At 34.8% G+C, this 24,895-nt stretch overlaps 1 protein-coding gene across 9 annotated transcripts in view; it reads left to right on the forward strand.

Annotated features, from left to right (window-relative positions):
* Positions 1-24,895, forward strand: part of RBMS3 (RNA binding motif single stranded interacting protein 3) — a 1,467,317-nt gene that overhangs the window by 1,330,004 nt on the left and 112,418 nt on the right. For 8 of the 9 annotated variants that reach the window (XM_031662883.1, XM_031662884.1, XM_031662885.1 and 5 more), the window contains 3 exons: positions 369-415; positions 13,519-13,615; positions 15,848-15,898. In XM_031662883.1, coding sequence (XP_031518743.1) covers positions 369-415; positions 13,519-13,615; positions 15,848-15,898 — 195 coding nt within the window. The remainder of the gene's footprint in view (positions 1-368; positions 416-13,518; positions 13,616-15,847; positions 15,899-24,895) is intronic. The other variant, XM_017955997.3, reaches the window with a different exon arrangement.

The following is a 24,895-nucleotide window of genomic DNA, read 5'->3' on the forward strand; positions in this document are numbered from 1 at the left end:
TGCAGGATTCGTTCTTACTTTTTTATCATGCCATGAGACGTACAATAGGTGTTCTTGACAATAGTGTGAAATAATAAGAAAATGAGGTTAGACAGTGGATGTTTTAAGAAATAAAAATGGAAATCATCCAAGCTGCATTGTTTCTTGGTATGTCTGAATGTATAACATGAACTCCCAACTCACTGATATATTCTGGTTTGTGGATAGTAAAAATGCTAGTCTTGGCAGTAAGGATAGAGATATATATAGAAGAAAACAAACTTACATCATGGAAAGTAATGATAAGAGTCTTTGTGTGTACTAAATGTTTTGGGCACCACAATAAAAACATTAAGATTTGTTTTCTTCCCTCTTTGTCCTATATATAGGCTGGCATGGCTTTGACCTATGACCCCACAGCTGCCATACAGAATGGGTAAGTAGATCACATTTTTCTCTGTTTTAATTGTGAATAGATTTTTGAGCTCTGAATCAACACCAAAGAAAAATGTTCAAATTCGTTTTGCTTTTGTTTTACATCCTTAAACACAAACTTTAAACCAAGCATTTTTCATCATTGTAATTTTTTTCTTCGTAAAATTTTTTCTGATCTCCCATTCTCACAATGCCTCTGCCCACATTAAACCCTGTTCTGTCTCTCTCTCCTTCCCTCCCTTCCTCTCTGTCTCCCTCCCTCTTTCTCTGTCTTTGGAGAACAGGTTAAGCTAGACTGAGAGAATAATAACTCTAGAGTTAGCTTTCAAACACTTTTTGTTGTGTGCCCAAGTCAATTTATTCTTTCTTTCTAGTGATCAGGGAAATGATAATAGAGGAAAGTCAAGTTAGTAACTCAGGTGACTGCATCTTCATTTTAATAAGAATCTGGAAATTTGTATCCACCTACTTAGAACAAGTCATATAGCTTAAACTTCCTCCTCTGAAAAAGAAGTGTGAAACTACATGGTGTGGCATCTCTAAAATTCTGTGACTTCTAAATATCTTTCGTTGAAACTTTCTTCTTACTTCCTAATATCTTTGCTTAGGCTGTCTTGTATTTGCCAATAATTATTTTTTGGTTGTTTGCTTATTTCTTTTCACTGTCTTTAATTTTGGTATCTCCATGGCTTTCAGTAGTCTGTCTTTCATTCTCAGTATGAAGACTTCATTGAAGATCAACATAGAGGGTAGAATGAATTAAACTTCATTTTCTATTTTGTCAATTGCCTCTAAAGAAAATCTGTGCAATATTGAAAGTATTTAAATAATTACCTCTTATTCTTACATTATTCATTCAGGCAGTCATACATCCAGTCATTCAACAAACACCCAGTAAGTATCCCAGGCACAATACTATGTTCTATAGATTAAAAAACATGTATGATATGAGACCCTTTCCTTCAAGAGGCTCACAGTCTACTCATCCATGAAAAAGTAAAAATTAATGGTAGACTAGGGTAGGAGTATAGTCCTTTGTCCTTGAGTTGATTAAAATTTCCCTCTAGAAGTGAAAATTAAGGATACCTTTTCATATATCCAATAGGCATTTACTTATTTCCAACAAGGTGCTATAAACTTGGTGTGTAAAAAGAAGTAAAGATATGGAGAAGAAAGTCCTCTAGAATTATATTATATAGTTGGAGATAAATAATGAACTCAGAAAGTAAAAAATAAGGCATTCTATAGTGTGATAGTGACTGAAAATAGATGTTATAATGGAAAGGAATGACATTTATTGAACACATATTATGTGCAAAGTACTTTATATTTGTAATTTAGTGGCATATAGTTTCAAATGAATACATGTGATTACAATTAGAAATTTATATTGGAAATTTATACAAAGGAAAATAGAAACAATAGTTCAAAACATACTTGTATGCCCACTAATTAGATTCAATAAGTATTCATATTTTAGAATATTTTACATGCATGCATATGTATGCAGGTGTGTGTTATATATACATATGTATCTACCTATCTATAGTATGTATTATGTATATATCTACATATCTACCTGTCTATAGTATTTATCTATGTATCTACTTGTAAAAAGTATCTTGTTGCCCAAGGCTCTGTGCCAAGGATTGGAGATGCAGCAGTGACCCAGACATAACTTGTTTTTGCATTTATAAAGCTTAGATTGTTAAGGATATAAATAAAATAACAATTAACTTTTATACACAATTATGTAGTCAATTATTAAATTAAAATGATGTTAAGCATTTTTAATTAGAAATATTGATACTTTTTGCTGGATCATATCACAGTAAAATTTAAACATAATATTTCTAACTTCCTACGTCTTCAAAACTAAAGACGTTAGTCACATGATAAAAATATTGTCACATAAAATGAAATCAGTAGTAATTTCAAAATATCATCTATTATCCAGATTATTTTTCAACTTTGTTCAGTTGCCCCAAAATGTATTTTACAACTGGATGATTCTGAAGCAAAATCAAAAAGTCATATCAAAATACCTTATATGAATTATTTCATTTATTTATATCATATTCCTTTTGGGTGAGTGTTAATATCCCACTTTCAGATAAGAAAATGAGGCCATGTAGTCCGAGGCAGAGCTGGGAATCAAATGCCAGTCTGTAACACTAAATAGAGCCTGCTGTCTTTGTCCAGCTAGGACAAAGGGAAGGCTATAGGGAAGCAATGAGATTTGACGTAGGTTATCCAGGATGACTTAGTTTATCAAGGATAGACATAAGGAAAAATGCTTATTGAGAAAGTGGACTGGTATGAAGGGAAGTGGAGTTTGTAGAGATTAACAATCCAACAAGTTTTACTGGGGTGAAAGTTTCTTGTGAAGGAGTTTTATAAGTTTAGAACGTTTTTTTTGGTGCCAGATTTGGAAGTTCAAGTATTTGGTTTTTACTTCCTAAGCCTGGGAAGTAATTATTGTTTCTTTTTTAGCAACAGAGTGGTGCGATATAAATAATGAAGACTATATTGGAGCAGGAAAATCCTCTTAGTAGGAAGCATCATTAAGAGGATATTAAAATAGTCCAGTTATAGAAGTGTAAGAGTTTGTTCTAGAGTGGCCCATGTATGAATGGAAGAAAGAAACCAGAAGGAGAGACAACCTGAAGAAACTTTCCAATCATGCATTAAGCAAGTGGCCACCAAACAATCCTACATTCAGGGTTATCCATCAAGGGCTGGGGACATACTGGTGAATAAGACACAACCAGTCTTTACTCATCTACATTGTAGCAAAGGAAATCAACGTTAAAAGTATTTTATTACTTATATACCATAAACACCCAATGGTGAATTGTAGGGTGTTATGAATGGTCTAGTCTTGCTTGAGTGGTTAAAACTTCTCTAAACAAGTGATGCCTTGAGCTGAGCCCTGACAACATGTAATGACCAACTAAAACTGGATGTTATATTTGATGGCAAAAGAGAGAAACGAAAGTGAACCTGTAGTATCAGCAGAAAGACAAGGAAATAAAGTGAAGATAGATGATGATATGGTTAGGCTTTGTGTCCCCACCCAAATTTCATATTGAATTGTCATCTTCATAATCCCCATGTATCAAGAGAGAAACCAGGTGGAGGTAATTGAATCATGAGGGTGGTTTCCCCCATGCTATTCTCATGATAGTGAGTTCTCACAAGATCTGATGGTTTTATAAGAGGCTCATCCCCCTTTGCTTGGCACTCATCCCTTCCTGCTGCTTTGTGGATAAGTTGTCTTGCTTCCCCTTCCCCTTCTGCCATGATTGTACATTTCCTGAGGCCTCTCCAGCCGTGCTGAACTGTGAGTCGATTAAACCTCTTTCCTTTATAAATTACCCAGTCTCAGGCGGTTCTTTATAGTGGTATGAAAATGGACTAATGTAGATGATATGCTCAATTTCAAACATGCCTGATTAATGTCTCACTAAGACTCACAAAGTCTCACTAAGACAAACTAAGACTCGTTAAGACAAAAAAAGATCAAGAGTCAGTGGTAAATGTAGAACTGAAGTTAGGGAATGATAATTTCTTATGCATGACTTTAATCAATCATTCTCTAATGAACAGTTTAAAATTCTCCAAAGACATAATTTCCCAAAAACCTTTAATTATTACAAATCGACAATAGAAAATAAATCGAGGTTTCAACTCCTAATCTGAGAAATCCAAAGTGAACTTTGGGCAGTGCAATGTTCAAGGCAGCAAGGACAGCCTAGAACACAGTGAACATTTCTCTTTTCTCCTCAAAGTCTCCACCTGACATTTCAGGTTACCACCCCTGGATCCTATTGGGGTTGCTACAGGTACATCTGTCAACCTTAAATCACCTGAAATATGAAATGTCTCTATACCTTACATTAACACTATAACATTGTATCCTTTAAACTATTTGAAGAGTTGCAAAAATGGTTCACCCTCTGCCATTACCCACTTAGATATTTACAACAATGAATATTATTTTCCTCAAGAAACAAACAGTTAAGCTGCTGAAGATATCCAAATCAAGAGATTTTATATACTATTATATTATCTCATATTATATTATCTAATCTCATATATCTAATATCATATAATAAATAATTTTAGTCCATTGAAAGTAGGCATATTATCTTTCCTCACTTTATTTTCTTGTCTTGCTGCTAATGATAGCACCAGTCCCTCTCTTCAGTACTTCCTGTGCACCAAATATTCCTACCCACTTTTACTAATCTTACTCAGGGTTTGGTCTCTTCTCACCTTCTTTCTTCTAGTTGCTCTCGTCTACCTCTCTTGCTTTCAGGAAAGTAAGACTCCCGAGTCTTACTTCAAGTGTGTAACTAGCTTCAGAGATCAATGACCTGTGGTTTTAGCTTACTAGGTATTGCTACTATGTCTTTGTCCCAAACTGAGATCATTATCCTCATCAATATATTGTAATACAAACTACACAAATTCAAACAAAACACACATATCAAATTTTGTTTTCCTTTGTTTTAAATTCTCTCTAAAGCCATTAGGGTATGATCTCCACTCCTCTGGGCTCTTTCTTATCCTACATTCTTCACAATAAAACTAGTCATTAAGATTTGTGCAATCTATATCTGATGTGTATTCTCAACCCAGCCCTTCCTCCCTGCCACTGGTTGAATTTCTTCAATTACCATTTCCTACCTATACTAAGCTTTTTACTCCCTTTAACATACCTCCCCAAGCAAACAATTTTCACATTGATTTTTGAATAATTTTTAAGCAAATTGTAACTACAGAAATCACCTGCCTACTTGGCTTAAAGTATTACGTGGCCTTTACTAACTACAGAACAACACTCAAACTCCCCCAGATAGTACAAATAGAACTTCATAATTTGGTTACTGCCACTGAACTGGACTGTCTGTGATTCTTGGAACATCCCATGCTACTTTGTACCTCTGTGTCTTGTTGAATGTGGAATTCTCCCTGCCTGAGTTCCCATATGGTAAAACTCACTCTCCATGACCCCACCACCACATACATACACATTTACACACACCATATAGATATGGGTATCAGTAACTACATAATAACATACTTTTTTAAAAAAGTATAATACACTTTTTTAAAGTACTGTCTTCATTTCAAGAACATCATTAAATCATACCAGGCAGAACTAGTTATGCTATTCGTCATAAGAAAAACAGTTTAAGCAATGGTTAATAGTGAAAACTTCAGAATCATCCTGCCCAGGGATGCATCCAAACTGTCATTTACCAGATGTGTGATTATGGACCCATTGTCCATACTTTAGTTTCTTCCTCTGTGAAATAAAGATAATAATATCAGCACCTTTTCATAAAGCTTTGTAAAGATTAAAGGAACCTGGTGTGGTACAAGGTAACGATCAATGTAAATGTTGACTTTATTGTTGCCCTATGTTTGGCATTACCATGATAGGTTTGACAGTTAGTCTTTTTTATTATGTAGTTCTTGATACCCATACCTATAATAGTTCTCTGCTAGAATATAACTCAATGAAGATAGGCACCATATCTTATTCATTTTCATAGACTGTTTAACTCAGTATTGTGAATGCTAAATCAGGACTAAGAAATGTGACAGATGACATCTGCTTGGCTCCAGCAAGTTGACCTCAGGGAAACCATCCTCCTCCCCAGCCATCAAGTCAGTCTGTCCCCATGTAACATCTTAACCTAATTCTCCTAAAATATTACCTCTAGTTTCACCCAAAGCAGCCAAACTGCCCATGAGTTTCTCTGTCTTGAGTGAAGAATGGAATTTTGGAAGCCTTGGCTATCCATTGTGTTGTTGGCAATAAGAAGATAGAAAGTTTAATTCAGAAATTAAAGAAATAGGAGAATTGTAGCTAATTAATCTTATTTATTTGATACTTCTTTATAGAAATTATTTTTAAAGGGTTTTGCTTATCTTTGGTTTCATTACCTTTATATGGTAACATTCCCAATAGTAGGACACCAGTAGAACAACCATTTCTATGCTGTGAGATGTCACACAAATATTTTCTCAACATACTGTTTCTTGAGTTAACATTGGGACATGCCTCTCAGAGATGTGGAAGCTGATTTAAACAACTTACTTAGCATACCAAGGAGCCTAACATAAGTGTCCATAATAAAGTATATTATTCCTCATTCCCATTGCTGTATTCAATTTAGCCAGCAAATCTAACTTAGAGATAAGTAACTTAACAGAAAGGTAAATATTACTGTAGAGAAGAGCCTGGTCCCATTTTACATAGAACACAGGGTATCCAAAGATGTAGTTGAAACTTACTCCAATCCAGTTAATATTGTTCAAAATTGCTTAATGCTGATTCACTTGAGTTCAATAAGCTTAACACATTTTTTTCAACTTTCTATCTATACTACAGTTTAAAATTAGAAAAAAGAAAATGTTCACATCATATTAGGAACAATGGACGTATATACAAGTCTACTATCAGATAGAATGCAAAACTATTATGATTAAACCACAAAGTACTATAAGATATATGTCTATATTAACTTTTGTATGTATAAAATGTTTCTGAAGGAGTACACAAGAAAGCATGATGGTGATTATCTGGGAAGGGCCAACGGAGTAGTGGGAAATAGGGTGAGAGGGAAACTTGTCTTTTAATGTTTGCCTTTTTATATTTTTTCAAAAAGAAAAAGCAAATTATTTCCATAGGACCGTGCAGGAAAGGCAATTGTGTTCTGAAGAGGAATTGGGAAGGCTTCTTGATAGTGCACTGACATGAGCTTTTCCTCTTGGAGAGGTGCCACATCCTAGCTGACCGACGTATTTTGTGATCCTATGGAATCCTCTAGCTGTAAACTAAGCCATAGGGATTTTTGAGTATCTTAAGCAAGTATGTGTCTGAGTTGTAGCTAGTAGGTTAAATTATGTAAAGAGTTACATGGCCTGAATCTCATAACCTTCACATTAATACAGAAACATGAAACTGAAATAAAGACTCCCGAAGTTAGCTTGATTGTTAGGTAAGGAAGAACAAACATTTCATAACTACACCATGGTGAATCTGTGCTGTTTGCATTTTAGGCAGTAGAAAATGTCAGTTCTGTCATCTGCCTGAATCTATCCAAGTTATCACTTAAAAAATTAGATTAATATCACTTTTATCTAGGACTCTGAAAGGTAGAGTGAAGAAGTGTCTGAGTCACAACAGAAAAGTAAAAATCTTAGCACTTTTTACTATAGGCTAACTTACAAGAACAAAAATGTCCATTCTCTTAGAACTATCTGGTAAAACTCTGTAATTTGTTTTCACTATTGCCCTATTACTCTTTTAGCAATCCAATATGAAATTCCATCCTTTCAAAGATGAACAGGGGAGGTGGGAAATATTCCCTCCCATATTCAAAATCTCATCTTTCCTGTGCCCTTTTCATTGAGAGCTGCTGTGTAAAAGCCTCTTGGATTGTTTTATTTGAATAAAATATATTCTTGGGGGAGATGTGAAAAAGAATGTTTTGTACAGCATTGGTTTGCTGGCTGCTTTATATGGGCATTTGATATTAAGCAATATGGAAACCTTATCTTATTATACTAGGAAAGCAATCTAATGTGAAGGATACGTTGGTATGACAATAAAAATGACCAATAACTTATTAATCTTGTACTATTGTGTTACCCTGAGGATAGTATTCATGGTTCTAGCCGTAACAATATTGCCTGTGGACATGAAACACAAGCCAGTGCTGTTTATTTCAATGCATAAATAGGATTTGTTTTTTGTACAGTAAAAAAAAAAAAAAAAAAAATCTACCCTGGGGTTATTGATATATTCATGTTATTTTTATTGTCAGTGAAGTAAGATTTTACCATATTGCTACTGACTGCCAAATCCCCTGAAGATGACTTTTCTGCAGGCAAAATAATGTCCTATTAGTGACCTAGATTTGCATTTTCTGGATTTCTGGAGGACACTTGCCTTTAATGCCAAAGAACCAAGTAATTCTTTGCATTCCTTGAAAATATTAAGTTTTTCAAAGACTAGCTTAGACTTCCGTGGATCATACTTAGTTTACGTCTCTTATCCACTTTGGTATTTAATCTTTTGCTCATGTAAAAGAAACCTACCCAGAAGTAACTAGCTCATATGCTTAAGCAGGGTATCGCAATCTTGATGTTACTGCCATTCAGGACTAGAAAATGTTTGCCGTAGGAGCTGTTCTATGCATTGTAGCATGTTTAGCAGCATCCCAGGCCTTTACCCACTAGATGCCAGTAGCTCCCCACTCTGCTCCAGTTGTGACAACAAAAAATGTCTCCAGACATTGCCAAATGTCTGCTGGAGAGCAAAATCACCTGTAGCTTAGAACCAGTGGGTTAAGTGTAAAAGAGGCACTTGGTATATACATAATGCCATGTGAATCTTCATGAAGAAGTACACTTTTACCAGGAAAATAACTTGTAAAACAACTCATTCCCGTTTTCTGTAACATTTGCAAGGCGTAATGAATAGTGCATATATTACCAAATACAAAAACATTAATTCACATGTTTTGAATTACCTCATTTTGTTATTCTGCCTAGAAAGTTCCCCAATAGCATGACATCTCTGCTTGAAGTATTTATTTATTTTTATTTTTTTTTAATGTGATGCCTGTGTGAAAATGTTTTCAAACCCTGACCATGGCAGGTACTGAGAAAAAGCTGAGAGATTTGGAAACACATTCTGTAGTTCCCTCCTTAGAGTCTGGCCTCGTGTATTTTCTTTAAATATGGTACCTCTAAGCCTCAGATGCAATGGTAGCCTCTCCTGTCATGGTTTAAACAGGATGTATATTTGGACTTGAGAAGAGCTTATTTCAGAATACTAGAATTAGGAGATCAAGACGGTATGCCGAGTCCGTTCTTCCCAGAACATTTTCAGTTCTAAATGACTCTCTGAGTTGAGTGGCAGTATTGGAATTTGCTGGGAAGTATGAAATGTAATTCTTGTTTGATGGATAGGATTAGAGCAGATAGAACAAAAATGCATTAAATTTTCCCCCAAGGGTTCCTTTTGCTAGTATCAGTTTACTTGGCTGCTTTCTGTATGTTTCTGTTCTCTGTTTTCCCCATAGAATTTCCTGTAAACTTTGCCTGTCAATCCAATCTTTATTGCTTTCATTTTTAATACTCCAATTGGCACATTTTACAAAATAGACCAGCCACGCTAAAATGTAATGTGTGGTTTGCTTTGTCTGTACAAGAGGCTGAACCTGGATTTCTACCAGAAGTTAAACCACTGCACGGCGTATAAGGAGGGCTGTTTGTTGAGTGGCCTTGGATGCTTCACGTGTCATTATGAGCCTCAAATACTGTTCAGTGCCTCACAAATAAGATCGTCAAAGAGAAGACCTAGAAGAATTTTCAAATGCAAACCATGATTTTCATAGAAAAGGACTGTTGTTCGTTTTGTTTTTGTTTTTGTTTTCTAGTTTCTAATGCCCCTGCACGCTTAGAAAGTAGGTACATTATTTAAGCTTCCTCTTAGCATTTAATATGTGATGTTGGACCATCTTCTCCGGGCTGTCATTCCTCAGCTTCCTATCTCTTTCAGGGACCCTTCTCCTATGGTCCCGCCACCATGGCATTGCCCTTCCTGTATGGTAATCACTGCTGAATTCCACAAGCTGCTCTGCATTTATTCATTCATTCAACGTAGAGTTATCAAGTATCTACTATCTCCCAGGCTCTGTTCTAGGCAACGATACTGATATACACTCAGCCCCCTTGGACCTGATATTCTAGAATGAGAAATAGTCAATACATTGTATTCATCAGTTCAGGCTGCCATAACAAAGTGGCTTGATTGATTTGGTGGCTTAAACAACAAAAATTTATCTTTTCTCAGTTCTGAATGGTAGAAATTCAAGATCAGTGTAGCTGATTCTGGTAAGGGCTCTCTTCCCCTGGATTGTAGATGGCTGCCACCTTTTTTGTTTGTTTGTTTGTTTTTTGAGAAAAGCTCTCACTCTTGTCCAGGCTGGAGTGCGATAGCACAATCACGGCTCACTGCAGCTTCGATCTTCTGGACTTAAATTATCTTCCCACTTCACCTCCCAAGTAGAAGGGAATACAGACATGCACCACCATGCCCAGCTAATTTTTGTATTTTTGTAGAGATGGGGTCTCACCATGTTGCTCAGACTGGTCTCAAACTCCTGGGGCTTGTTATGTCCTTACATGGCCTTTCCTCAGTGTGTGCGTGTGAGAGAGCCTGAGTGAGCTGTCTGATGGATCTTCTTAAAAGAACACTAATCCTATTTCATTAAGGCCCCACCCTATCTCCTCATTTAACCCCAATTACTTCCTTAGACACCCCATCTTCAGATACAGCCACAGAAGGAGTTAGAGCTTCAGTATGTAAATTTAGGGGATCACAAACATTCAGTCCATAATATATAAAAAGAATTTTTTAAATTACCACTTCAGATAGTGATAAGAGAACTATACAAATAAATCAGGAGAAAGGGATAGAAAACAATTTGGGTAGACATGGCAGTTGCTAATTTAGCTATAATCCTCTCTGAAAAAGGGACAGTGGAGTGAGACCAGAAATGAAAAAGAGGCAGCCTTATAAAACGTTGAAGAAGCGAGCATTTTAGGTAGAAAGAACTGCAAGTTCAGTGTAGAGACAACAGTGAGAATGATGAGATCACAGGACAGAAGGTAGTTTGGTTGAATCCTAGTCAGCTATGGAGAAAAGGCTAAGAAAACAATATCAGAGAAGTAGGCAATAGCCTGATTGTGCTAGCCAGTGCAAGGACTGAACATTTGTTTTCATGGCAATGGAAAGTCTATGGAGAGCTTTAGGCCGATTAATACCTAAATATGATACAATTTAAGTGACTAAATAAAGAAACTCAGAGGGATATTTTACAATCTTACCCATATTTGTTAGATATAGTAAATGTTGAATAATTTTTTAAAATGAAAAGATGAGTGTTTTCTTACATAGTAATTATCTTTTTTAAAAAATCAGATTTATTAGATATAATTTACATACAGTATATTCACTTTCTTTAGTGTACAGTTCTATGATTCTGACAAATACATACAATCATGTAACCGCCACCACAATCAAGATGTAGAACAGGTATCTCCCCTCCTCAAATTCTCTCGTGCTCATTTGGAATCAACCCCTTCCTCCACCCCTCTATATTTTTGCCTTTTCCCTAGTGTGATATAAATGAAATCACATAGTATATACCCCTTTGAGTCTGACTTCTTCCATTTAGCAAAATTTACTTGAGATTCCTCACGGTGAATGTTTCAGTAGTTATTTTCCTTTTATTGCTAAGTTGTGTTCCATTGAATGGATGTGCCACAATTTGATTATTAATTCAGAGGAAGGACATTTGGGTTGTTTCCAGTTTGGGGCAAGCATGAATAGTCTCTATAAACATTTGGATTAAAGCTTTTCCATAAACAAAATTTTTATTTAATTTTGGTTAGTATGGAGAAATGGGACTGCTGGGCCATAGGGAATGTATATGTTCAGTTTTAAAAGAAACTGCAAAGCTGTTTTCCAAAATGGGTGTAATGTTTTGCTTTCCCAGTAACATTGAATGAGAATTCCACTTTCTCTGCATCCTTGTCAGCTGTTAGTATTGTCTTTAAAAGCAAAAAACTTTGCATTATCTCTTTTTGTCATTCTATCAGGTGTATAGTCAGTGGCTTCTTTTAAACATCACAACTATAAATTTATGGGTCTGGTGAGTATGGATAGTAAGAATGTAATGTATGATGGGATAATTTTTTTCATCTACACTATTTTTTTTACCCAAAAGAGTATGATCTTATCAAATCATTGTTAAGAGTTAAAGTACATTTAAGACTATAATTTAAGTACATTTAAGACTATATCTTTGCTTGAAGACTTTTATACAAAATAAGCTTAAAGAATTTATTCCTTGAATCCTGACAACCTTGAATTCAAGTCCTCCCATATTTAATGGGAGTCTCGTGGGATGCTTTCTTAGAAAGGCAACTCATGAAAATCTCTATTTAAAATATCAGTGACCCCTGAGGTTGGATGAAATCTTTGTCTCACAGATTCCAAGCTCAGTCATACTATTAAAAAAATAAACCATACTAATTGAGTTTTGCTGAAAGTACAATAAAGTGAAAGAATTATACCGTTATTTCTCACATGCATTTTTCCAACCTATCCTCACATCGCTGACATACTCCATCTCAGGCAACCTGGTTTTGTCTGTTCTGTGGCTGGTCACTCTAGCCTTTCACTTACCAGTAAGACATGGGGGAAACACAATTTAAAATTCTGCTGAAGGATTTGAGCATTCGATAACTCATGGACTCGACAGTATAGTATGGCAGAAATGGACATTTCACTGATTTTCATATCCAAAAGCTACCCTTTAATAGGTCTCCAGAAGAATCATCCCTCCTCTGATTTGTGAATTCCTGATCTTGTAGCATTCTACAATCGTTCAGTGAAGGGCTCTGGAGTACTAGAACATTCAATGTTTTTACAGAGTCTATAGGAGCGTATCCTATAGTCTTCAGTGTCTCTGCCAGTGCCTTGACGTAATCCAGAAAGCATTCCTATTCCAACCTCAATTCAAATTGTCCTGTTGCTTCTCTTTTCATGGAGAAAGTATTTTCTGCATGAGGGCATGGACCTATGCCTAACACAAAATATTCTAGGAACTGGTCTTTATTTCCTGACTGAAGACACAGATGCAGTTCCTGTATCTGTAACATCAGTCACTTTTGTAAAGCTTGGTGCTTTCATTTTGACTTTCTTTCAAAGCCTTTTAAACAACACTCAGCTTCTCTCCTCCTGCTGGTTGGAGACAGTATTAAACTTACCTGGCATAAGGAAGATTTTGTGCAGCTAATTTTATAAGATGACTCCAAGTCATTTCATTCAGAGCTACTTATTTCTCTTAGTGGATTCAAATAGTGTAAATCTGGACATTCCTGTTAATGGTTGGTGGAAAAACATGCGGGTGGAAATATGTCTTTCCCATAGGTACTTGAGAGCATTTGATTAGAGGCCAGGCATGTAGCAACTTCGTGAATCTTCTTTTTTTTGTTTTCTGTTTGCAGATTTTATTCTTCACCGTACAGTATTGCAACCAACCGCATGATTCCACAGACATCTATCACGCCATTCATTGCTGCTTCCCCTGTCTCCACATACCAGGTATGTCCGATTTACCTGCACCTTAGGAGGTATCTTTCTTGCAGTAATACACTATTTAGAGGCAAAAAGGACACAGTAGAATGAAAAGAAAACATTTCTCATACACTTTAATCACATCTTAATGTAATAATACTCAAGTTATGAGTTAGTCTATACTTTCAAGAGCCTGTTTGCATCAATTCACTGGATAATAAAATCCACTATGCTTTTCATTCTTCCTGCTGAGTTTTCATGATTATGCTACTTTCCAACCAACCTTAATACAGCTCTGTCACCACTGGGAAATTATTTGATTTGTTGTCTGTTATTTTGGTTGTTCATGTTCCCTATTGTGTCTTTTCTAAAAGCACATTTCTAGCAATTCCTTCACTCACTCCAGGATAATTTGTCACTGTCATCTCATTTTGTCATGGTTGTCCTGGTAAAGCTCCATAGATAGATGTTAAATCCTACTTCCCAAGAAACAGAAGAAATTATCAAAGTGGTAAAAAGTTGTTCCTATTCCCTGCTGTTATTTCATTCTCAGTTCCAGAGAGACCAAAAGAGACCTCAGGGGTTCCGCATGTTGAAATGCTGGAAAGTCTGAGACTCAATGTGTGTCATCAACTAGATATTATAGCCAGTTAATTCCAAGTACATAGGTGGATTAAAATAGTCACATTTCTCCCTCAAACAATATTCTTTATTTTATTCCTCTGAGTTATTACGTATGTGATATTAATCTCCTCTCTACCTAATACTGTTCTTCAAACAGTTCTTCCAATTCTAATTAGAAAATGCCTATATATATGCTGCATGTAGAAAGTGTCTAGTGTCATTTCTTAAAAGTTTGGAGGGAGAAAGAGAGAATGCAAGCGTGTGTATGCATGTGCTTCTTGAATTTTGCAGCTGGTGGGGGTGGATGTTATATAATGGGTAAAACTGTAGTGCTGCTGACTGCTACTAATTCAGTGAAGCTTTGCCTTGTTCAGTCACTATAGACTTCATTTCAGGATATCCCAGCTGTCAGAGAATCAAACTTAAGACTATGTGCACTTTTCCTTAACTGATTCCCCCTGAAGCAGATCATTTTCTTTCTTTTTCTGCACTCAGATTCTTGAAACATATCCGTGGGCAAATGGAATAGATTTTTCATTTGAATTACATTAGAGGGTCTCTGAATGGCTGATTTCTTAATTGCCTTTCCTTGGGACCCATGAGGCTATGTGCAGGTGCTGTTCAGTTTTTGTTCTTCCTGCAGGCCTGCCTGGTTGTAATGTGCGTGTGCGTGTGTGTGTGTGTGTGTGTTTCCTTTTTTTTTTTTTTTTTTTCTAATCATGGCCTCTGTTCCAGCCAAGACCACCCATTAAGCCACAGTGTAGAGCACTTTGGTGACATGAATAAAATATTCACTGAAGAGCGATTTTACTTGGGAGGGCTCATAAGTGGAATTTAACTATAGCTCCCTTTTCTCAAAAGAAGAGATTACAGCAATGATCTATGTTGTTGATTCTCACCTTTCACCAGGTTTTTTCAGTCCAAAGTGCTTTGGCAATTCTGTGTGTGTGAGTATACAAAAAAAATCTTCTGAGTTCTCCATGTGACATTCAGCTTATATGGGCTGACTTTTTCATTTGGCTGACACGTGGCACATTTAAGAATAGTTGGCTGGCTGACATCTCATTTTTATTTGTTATACCAATTACCAGGAGAGAAAATAATTACAAACGTGTTTAACTTGGGTTAAACCAAAATAATTGCCCCAAATTTTTGGTTTATCTCTTTAGCTCTTACCACAACTTTTACCACTTGAACGTATTTCTAAAATGGGATCACTTGAGCATTCGAAGTTACAACAGATGACAGAAAAAGAGAAAGTCTTAGCAGTCAACTCTCGCTTCCTTCATTACTTGCCATGACATCCCTGAGAGCTGATCTTCAAATGGTCTCTGAGGCCTCCTAAAACTTTAGCCTTCAACGTCAACCTCAAAATATGCTCCAAGACCCAGCCTGGGCTATGTGGGCACTGAAGTCAGCTCCATTGATATAGGAAGTTGCTTTACCTTTTACCTTGTTTCAGTGACCAATTTAATCAAGTCCAAGAATTACCTTTTTACCCTTGGTTTTGAGCACGAATTAACTGTAAAGTCAGGTGGACTCCACTTTCTTATGACCTAGTGTGACTCCACTGAACACAAGAACCAAGTTCTCTCTATGATTGCTTTGTGCTAATAAATGCTGTTTGATGCATAGGTCCAGAGTACTTCATGGATGCCTCATCCGCCATACGTTATGCAACCAACAGTAAGTGTTCTCAGTCACCTGAGGCTAATATTTCTATTATCCAAGTACAAGCTTTTGGAATGCATAGAAGCTTTGGGGTAAAGCTTTTGTTATATTATGTAACTCTTTCAGGCAGCCATATTCTCCAGATAAAAAGCTGTTCCTGAAATTCTACAAAAGCATGTACGATAGATAGCTAGAGATCGACATAGACATAGAATTAGATAAAGAGAGAGGGTGACAAAACAAGAGAGTGAGAGAGAGAGAGTGTGTGGAAACTTTATTAGAGGAAATAGCAATCAGCCATTCAAGCTGAGTCTACCATTTCTTATGCATGAGGAATTTCTGCTTTATGTAGGAACTCAGAACTCCGGACAATTAAATTTATTCTACAAGGAAACTCTTTGTTTCCCTTCTCTTTCTGATATGCTTTTCTCTCTTTGGCCACAGTCTGATATGCTTTAGGGACAATTTGGAGTATCATAGACAAATTTTGACTTGAAGCAACATATTTCAAATATGAAGGTAGTTGTCTGCTAATAGATGAAGTTATATAGATAGATGGCAAGGAGTGTAAATATTTTCATGTTAATTAACTATAGCAGTTCTCTTTTTCTTTAGTGGAAATTTTCTCTCTGCAAAATATTCAAACTCTATTTTCTACTTGCTAGATTTCCCATTTTATGGCACAATATTACATCAATTCCAAGTGAAAAGCATGACATAGTACATTAGAATCTAGACTGAAGGCTAATGATTGCGTTTATCTTTGCCTAGGTCTTCCAGGTTTTCTAGCTCTATAGAAGTGTGAGATAGAGATTTCAAAAGCAACACACTCATGAGAGTGTGAGGCAGGAGAAAGAGCCCTAGACTGGAAGTTGTGTGACAAGGTCTCTGGTGAATCTTCTGGGTATGCTCTCTGTGCATTTGTTTCCTTTTCTGACACTATATACCTTATAGTGCTTTTGTGAGGATCAAATGAGAGATCATATGTAAAGACAATGTAAAGTATACATACTGTGCATTATTATTATCATTGTCCTCATTATTATTGCAGATGTTCATTATACAAGGAAGAAGCAGTGCTAAATTTTAACCCCTTTAGAAGATAAATGTAAATAAGTTAGTATATAGTAAAGACCAGGGAGCTAAACACATAGGCATTCATTTCCTGGACTCAAAAAATTAGAGAATCTGGCTTTCATATTTCAGCTGTGTCCATTTTATTTTTTTAAATAAGGAACTTTTCATGTTGCTCCAAACATTTTGATGGTTTTTTTATTTAAAGAATAAAATATATGTAGTTTACCACAGCAGAACTTTGTACCATATTTTGCAAAGCCCTTTATTTACCATTATTTACACACCTTGAGGGCTTTCTGAGTTCATCTAGTCTATGTTCTATAAATTATACCAATATGCAACAAATCCAGGCTACACTTTTCTGTCCAAGTCATAAGGCAAAATTCAGTATGTGCTGCCAAACCAATACATAGGATAGCAAAGACTAAGCCAACAGAGGAGAAGGAAAGAAGTGCTGCCAAGTTCTAAAGAGGAGACTTTCTGGAAGGAAACAACCACCTTCTAAAAAATGTGTTCATCCATAAAGCACTAATGCTAACTTAGCCCTCTTATTGAGTTTTAACATCATCTCTTTGTGGCCAAAATGAGTGCACATCTGGCAAAATCTGAATATTTTACCAGATATCAAACTATGTAAGATTCTTCAGTACTTCTAGATCTATTAGGGGCAGGGAAGATGGTTGTATGGGACTTTATTTCAGCTGTCACTCAAGACTTTTACAAAGTTTTTCAAATACCTCCTTTTGCACCCCAGTACAGCTTCAGCCTCATGTTTGCATGTATTATTTCTGTGCGTGTATTATTAGTGTGTGTGTGCATGTGTGTGTACTTTAATTTGTCCCTTTAGATTTTCCTTGCTGTGGCTACTACTCAGAGCTGATATCATATCTCTTCCCATGACTAGATTATGCATCATGCTTGAGCTTAGGCCACTAGGTTTAACTGTAATGTTTATGGCCGGGGTGGATTCCTGGAAAAATAGAAGTGACTGGGCCACCCACCAGTTTGCTATCTTTTAGATGGAGAAAAGGGCTAAACACTGTCATGGAAACACAGAGTTTGTACCATCAATCATTGCCCTGTAATAATCTTGTTGGCTGTCCATATTACATAAGTAACTTTACCCAACTGGCTTTAATTTTATCATCAAAGTGAGGGTAAATCACCCTATGATACTAAAATATAAAAATATTTAAGCTATCTTAGACTACAAATCAAAAAATCTGAATCTAAGAAGAATTAATAAGGAACTTGACGATTAACAGCATGGATTCTTGTTTGAGCTCATTAGGATAGGAAACCCTTCTTAACAAGGGGGTACTGAGTTATTTACGTAAACTTTCTGAGACACAGTTTTCTCATGTGTAACATGAACATAATAATACATAAATAATTATGTTTTGTTCATTAAATGACATAAGGCATTAAAGCTCTTAAAATAATTTCTGATAAAGAGCACTCAATAAATTATTATTTAATTATATTAGTAAACTTCTCATTATGCTTTAAATTATCCCAATTTTATCAAATGAGTGCTGTTATAAGCAGAAAGCTAAAAATAAGCAACTTTGTTGAGCATCATCTACTTCTACCACATTCATAGTGCTAATTACCTTACTTTGCTAATGAGTTTGGTGGAGAGAGACTCTGTGGCTATAAACAAGACAAATTGCTTACATTCGTACTTATTTCACTTACTTTCTAAAGATTCAACACCTAAAACTTAAAAAAAAAAATGCCCATTGAGAATCTCATTTTTTCAGTAACTGTAGACTACTTTACAAATAAATTCAAGGTGTCAAAATCTATGTCTCAAATATATTGCCCATAATTCCAATTTGCTTGCAAGTTTTCTTCTCTATCACATTTTCTCTTTCCTCACTTTATGATAATTTCATGCATGAGGTTTTATTGTACAGGAATATACCTCCCCTATCACCAAGCACGTATACTGACTCCTGAGTTGAAGATGCATTGCCTAGGCTAGAAGCCCTTTGGGTTCTCTCTCAGGCTTGACTTGAAGGGCTCTAATACCTCAATCTAGTTTGTATTTGAAAACAGCGCTTCCTTAAAGTTCTAAAATAGAGCACAATGTCCTTGATCTCTTTGCTAGGGAGGATGAATATGTAAACTGGAGGGGTAACAATTGGTAAGAGAGAAATGAAATAGCACAGAGAACGAAAGGGAACAGTAGAGGCATGAAAGAAGAACAGAAAACATAAGCATATCATTTCTACAGTTTGCCATTTAAGTTTATTTCTTTGGACATTTAATTTTCTAAGTAATGTGCTTGTAGATTTAGAAAAAAATACTCTGGGAAGAAAGGATAGACATCTCCTTGCATGGATTATAATTCTGGTGTTTTGGAAAGAAAAAGATTTCTTTCATTGGACCCTGGGAACTTATTGGATCTCCTGGAAAGCTGTCACACCCCATGTAGGGAAGCAAGAGCATTTCTGTTTGCCTTTTGTTGTTCACCTGAACAGACTCTGAGAAGACAGCACTGTTAGACTAAATTAGGAATTCCCTTTTTGCTGAGAAGTAAAAATGCTGACTTTGTCAATGTAGTTGGTTATTTGTTTCTGCTTCTCAGCACAGACGTCTGTACTGCATGCTGAAATCTCACCACTGCACTGACAGAATTTTAATAGTTGATGGATTGCACCAAATATCTACCCTACAGAGCAGTATGTTACATTGGAATGTCATATGAATACACAACTGAAATTCCTATGTTCCAATGCATTGGATGTTTTGTTATGTCTGTATTACTGACAAGGAGAAAAGATGATAGTTTTCAAGAGGAAGCAGCGTTCCACTTTCTTAAACTTTATTTAAGTTCATTTGAAGCATAAATCTTCTGTTCTTGATATGGTTAGTGTTATATCATCTCAAGGAGAAAGGTCAGTTTTCATTTTGACTTAATTACAAATTGGTTATCTAATTACAGTATTCTAAGAAATGCAAGATGCCCTTATTGAATCAATACATGATTTGTTGCCATGGCAACAAATGACAAAAAAAGTTGCAAGCAAATAAAAAAATTGAAATTGTTATGATTAATAAACCCTGATTTTTCAGCTAAAGAGCAAATGTAAACTGCTTCTCTACAACCAGACTGTTTAAGAAACCCCAGAATACTTAATTTGGTCATTCTTTGCCCTTAAACATGTAAGGCCTAAGGGCTAGTTTTAGAGTTGTGTCTTTCAAATTTGTAGATGTGTGTTTTGAGAAGGCGTTATCACCAAATTTGCCCTAATTACTGTAGAAAATAGTCCTGGCTTGGCTATTGTTAAATATAACTTCAAAATTTTACAGTAATTTTTTAAATATAATCTCAGGTGACTTTAGTAAAATAACTTTAAACAATGAAATGCAAGGCTTATAATTCAAAAGAAGTGTATAGAGTATAAAAGATTTTCCTCCTAGGATCCCTTCATTCATCATTTGTATTCTCCAGAAATAAACCTTGTCAACAAAATCAGGTATTTCTATCCAGTCAATTTTATATGCATATGAAAGTATATATTTGCATGTGTGTAAATGTGTATTTTTAGTATAGAAACAATATTATTCTACAAATATTGTATTACAATTTGCTTTATTTTTCCTCAATAATAAAATGATCTGGATGTCAATAAATGTGAGTCTCATATAGATCTATATCAATTTTGATAACAGCTCCATTATCCACTATTGTATAGATGCACCAAAAGGTGTAATTTCTTGAAAACTCAAGACTGTAATATTACGCCCTAGTGAGAAAACATCTATCGGATAAGTTGCTGACACAAAAGATATTTACATTTTAAAATTTGATGTATATTATTGTCAAACTGCATTTTAGATAGCAGTTTCTTTTTCTCCACAACCTCAGTTAAAAGCAGGTGATCTCAAGTTTTAGATATTTTGTTAATGTGGTAAATGTCTCACTGATATTTTACTTTCATTTCTGAATCCTCTGAGTTGAGTTGATTTTCACATGCTTATTGACTGATTTTATTTTCTTTATTTCTGAACTTCAAGTTGGTTTGCTTTGCTTAGTTTTCTTTTGAGGTATTGATCTTTTCTTATTTATGAAAGATCTTATTACAATTAGTAAGTTTACAGTGTCATAGATAGTTTAAATATTTTCTCAGTTTAAATTTTAATTGTATAATATTTGCCATGCAGATTTTTAGTATTTATGTATTCAAATGTATCAGTCTTTCTTTTAGAACAAGGGTCAGCAAACTTTTTCTGTAAAAAGCCAAACAGTAAATATTTTCTGTTTTCTGAGCTATATGGTCTGTGTCACCCCTACTCAATTCTATGGTTTATTGTGAAAGCATCCATAGACAATACATAATTAATGGGTGTGGCTTGAGTTCCAATAAAACTTTATTTACAGAAATAGGTATGGCCACATTTGACCCACAGACTACATTTTGACAACCCCTGCTTTAGAGCATCTGTATTCCATGTAAAATACCTTAATTACTATAGATTTAAAATGCCATATGTTTTCTTACTGTGTTTATAGTAAATTTTGCTTAAAAATGTTGTGTCTTTTGAAGTTTCTTTTATAGCATGAGATGAGATTAAGATCCAAAGTTTCATGTTTTTTTCCCCCAAATGTATAACCAATTACATAACACATTTTACCAAATAAGCCATCTGTATTTCCTCCTCTGATATAAATTTTATGCCAATATTTATCACATAATAAAATCTTTTTATCTTTGGGTCTGTTTCCAGACTCTATTCTGTCCTGCTTATCTGTTTATTTTGACCATTACTCTATTTTGATTACTATAACTTACAATACCTTAATCAGGAGTGTCCAATATTTTGGCTTCCCTGGACCACAGTGGAAGAAAAATTGTCTTAGGCCACACATAAAATACACTAACATTAATGATACCTGTTGAGCTAAAATATAAAATAAAATAAAACAAATCTCATAATATTTTAATTTGAGTGTGTGGGGTCACATTCAAAGCCGTTGTGGGCTGCATGCAGCCAGTGGGCTGCATGTTGGGGAAGCTTGCCTTAGTCCACAATTTGTTTTAATTGTTTCTCAAAAATTTTTCTAGCTCCTTTACATTTTCAGATGAACTTTAATGCATTGTATCAAGTTAAAAATGTACTAAAATTTCAAATTATATGTTGACTTATGAGAAATTTAAGAATATGACATATTTACAACACTGAATTTTTCTATACAAGAAAAAGAACTTTTCATCTACCCAAGAATTCTTTTATGTATTTTGGATCACTTCATAGAGTATCAGGTTTCCTCCATATATGTTCTAGACATTGTTTAATGTTTTCTTTGGCATCTTAGTATTTTTGTTATTATATGTCTTCGTTTTTTGCTGTGGCTATAACAAAATAACACAGGCTGTGTAATTTATAAAGAAAATAAGTTTATATAGCTCACAATTCTGGAGGATGGAAAGTCCAAGAGCTTGACATAGGCAGCCAGTGAGGGCCATCTTGTTATGTCATAACATGGCAGAAGACATCACCTGGCAAGACGGCAAAAACAAGAGAGCCAGAGCGAGCTTCCTTTTATAACAAAGCTATTCCCACAAATCTAATTCTATGGCAACATTAATCCATTCATGAGGACACAAAACTTATTTCTAATGTGTAAATTTTCCAACACATGAAATAAATATTCTTCAGCATGGTAGTTATAAAAATTTAATATATTTTCTCATTGATCACTTTGCTGTATAAAAATGTACATACTAGTTTTATTCATTTAATCATTTAATTTAAAAAATCTATTAATTGTTCAAAAGTATTCCTGAAATTTAGAATATGTACATAAGTTAAAATATGCATATAAAATACCCATTTCCTCTTATGGAAAGATTACTGCAGTTAATATCTGATGTTATATGTTTCCAGATGTTTTTCTGTATTTATATCAATATCTACCAACTTATCTACATCTACAAACACACATGCACACAATATACCCTTTATATATATATCACATGTATGTGTATATACCATTTACCACAATGATATCAGTCAAAGGATATCACACAGTATGTGCTATTTTCAGCGAATATTTTCCATTTTTCTCAGTTGAGAAATTTTTTATCAACTCTAATCAAATTTTCCCAATTGAGCAAAAATGTTATTTATACTGGTTTACCCAATCCAGGAAGCAATCAGTGACCACATATTATATTTGGTTATTGGGTCATTTAAGGCTCTTTTAATCTGGCAGTCTTTTTCCCCTTCCCGTTCATGGTTAGCTGACCTACCATGTATCTCACTCTTGTGAAATGTTTGGTTGAGTCTTCATGATGCTGTTTATCCTTTTCTTCTATCTCATATATGAAACCATTTTTATAACCCGCTATCTTTCTGAATTCCTTCGTTGTTTTCAATAGAATATTTAATTCATTCTCAGCTTTTCCAGGTCATCAAAAATAATATAATTTTGTACCTGATTTTAAATATTTATATTTCATAATTCATTTTCCAGCCAAATGGCTTTGGAATGTATCCTTTGACTTATTTCTTATCATAATGGAAATGCTACTATGAATTATTTTTTAATTCAGGTATAGATGTTGAACTTAAAGTTTTTTTTTGAAACTATCGATATTATTTTCCTTTTGCCAATTTTATTGTATTAATATGTTTGTAATTAATTGTATTATAATTTTTAATATTTTCCTAAGGTAGAATCATTCTGTCATCAACTCCATTTGGTTATGATATATCCCTCTTAAAAATATACTTCTGGATTATACTTGTTAATAGTTTATTATTTTGGCATCAGTTTTTATTAATAAAATTAGTAAACCTTTTTTGTCAGGTTTGAATATTCAATTAACAAAGCCTTCATAAAGTTAATTTGGAATAATTCCTTTTTCTCCAGTTACAGAAAAATTTTAAGTAGCATTGAAAAAATCTCTTTTTGAAGATTATAAAATCTTCATACGCAAGACTATCTTAGTTTTGGGAAAGAGATGCATTTATTTTACCAAATCCAGTTTAAAAAATAATCTATTACTCCAGTCAGACATGTTCTCAGGAGACTAAAACTTTATAATCTATTTTAGAATTTGTTAAGATTGCCCCAGTGCGGTGACTCAAGACTGTAACCCCAGCACTTGGAGAGGCCAAGGCAGGCAGATTGCTTGAGCTCAGGCGTTTGAGACCAACTTGGGCAACATGGTAAAACCCTGTCTCTACAAAAAATACAAAGAATTAGCCAGGCATGGTGGTGCATGCCTTTAGTCCCAGCTACTTGGGAAGTTGAGGTGGGAGGATTGTTTGAGGCCAGAAGCTCAAGGCTACAGTAAGCCAAGATCACACCACCATACTCCAGCCTGAGCAACAGAACAAGATCCTGTCTCAAAAAAAAAAAAAAAAAAAAAAAAGCATGTGTTGATACCATGTATGATCATGAAGAACTCTATCTGATTGTTGCATAGTTGATAGTCATGTTGTTGAATGATCAAATCAATTGGATTGTGAAATGCCATGGTCTTAACAAAATTAGCATTATCTTTTGCTCCATGACTAGTTGTTGATATTTAGATCATAGGTCATATAGTTCTTAAGTTAAACATAGTACAAGTAAAAATAATCCATTGCCAACTGCCTAATAAGGAATTGTTAGGTATGAGCAAGTTGTAAATCAATCATTTGTAATTTTTAAGAATGTATAGAGTTTTTAATGCCCTTCATTGTCATAAAACTTGAGGACTATTTTCCTCACATGCTCACTTGATTCAGTCTTTCTTCCCCTTATCCCCTAGCTATACCAATCTTTGACTCCTCATCTTATAAAATTGAGAAACTTGGGTTCAACGAAAAAATAATCAACAAATAATAAAAACAAATATTCTTGAGCATCAAATATGTATATGATATTTTTCTAGATATTGTTGGAAATGGAAGAGAGAAGAAATAATTTGTCCT

This window comes from Papio anubis, chromosome 2 (assembly GCF_008728515.1).
Source record: "Papio anubis isolate 15944 chromosome 2, Panubis1.0, whole genome shotgun sequence".
Taxonomy (NCBI): Eukaryota; Metazoa; Chordata; class Mammalia; order Primates; family Cercopithecidae; genus Papio; species Papio anubis.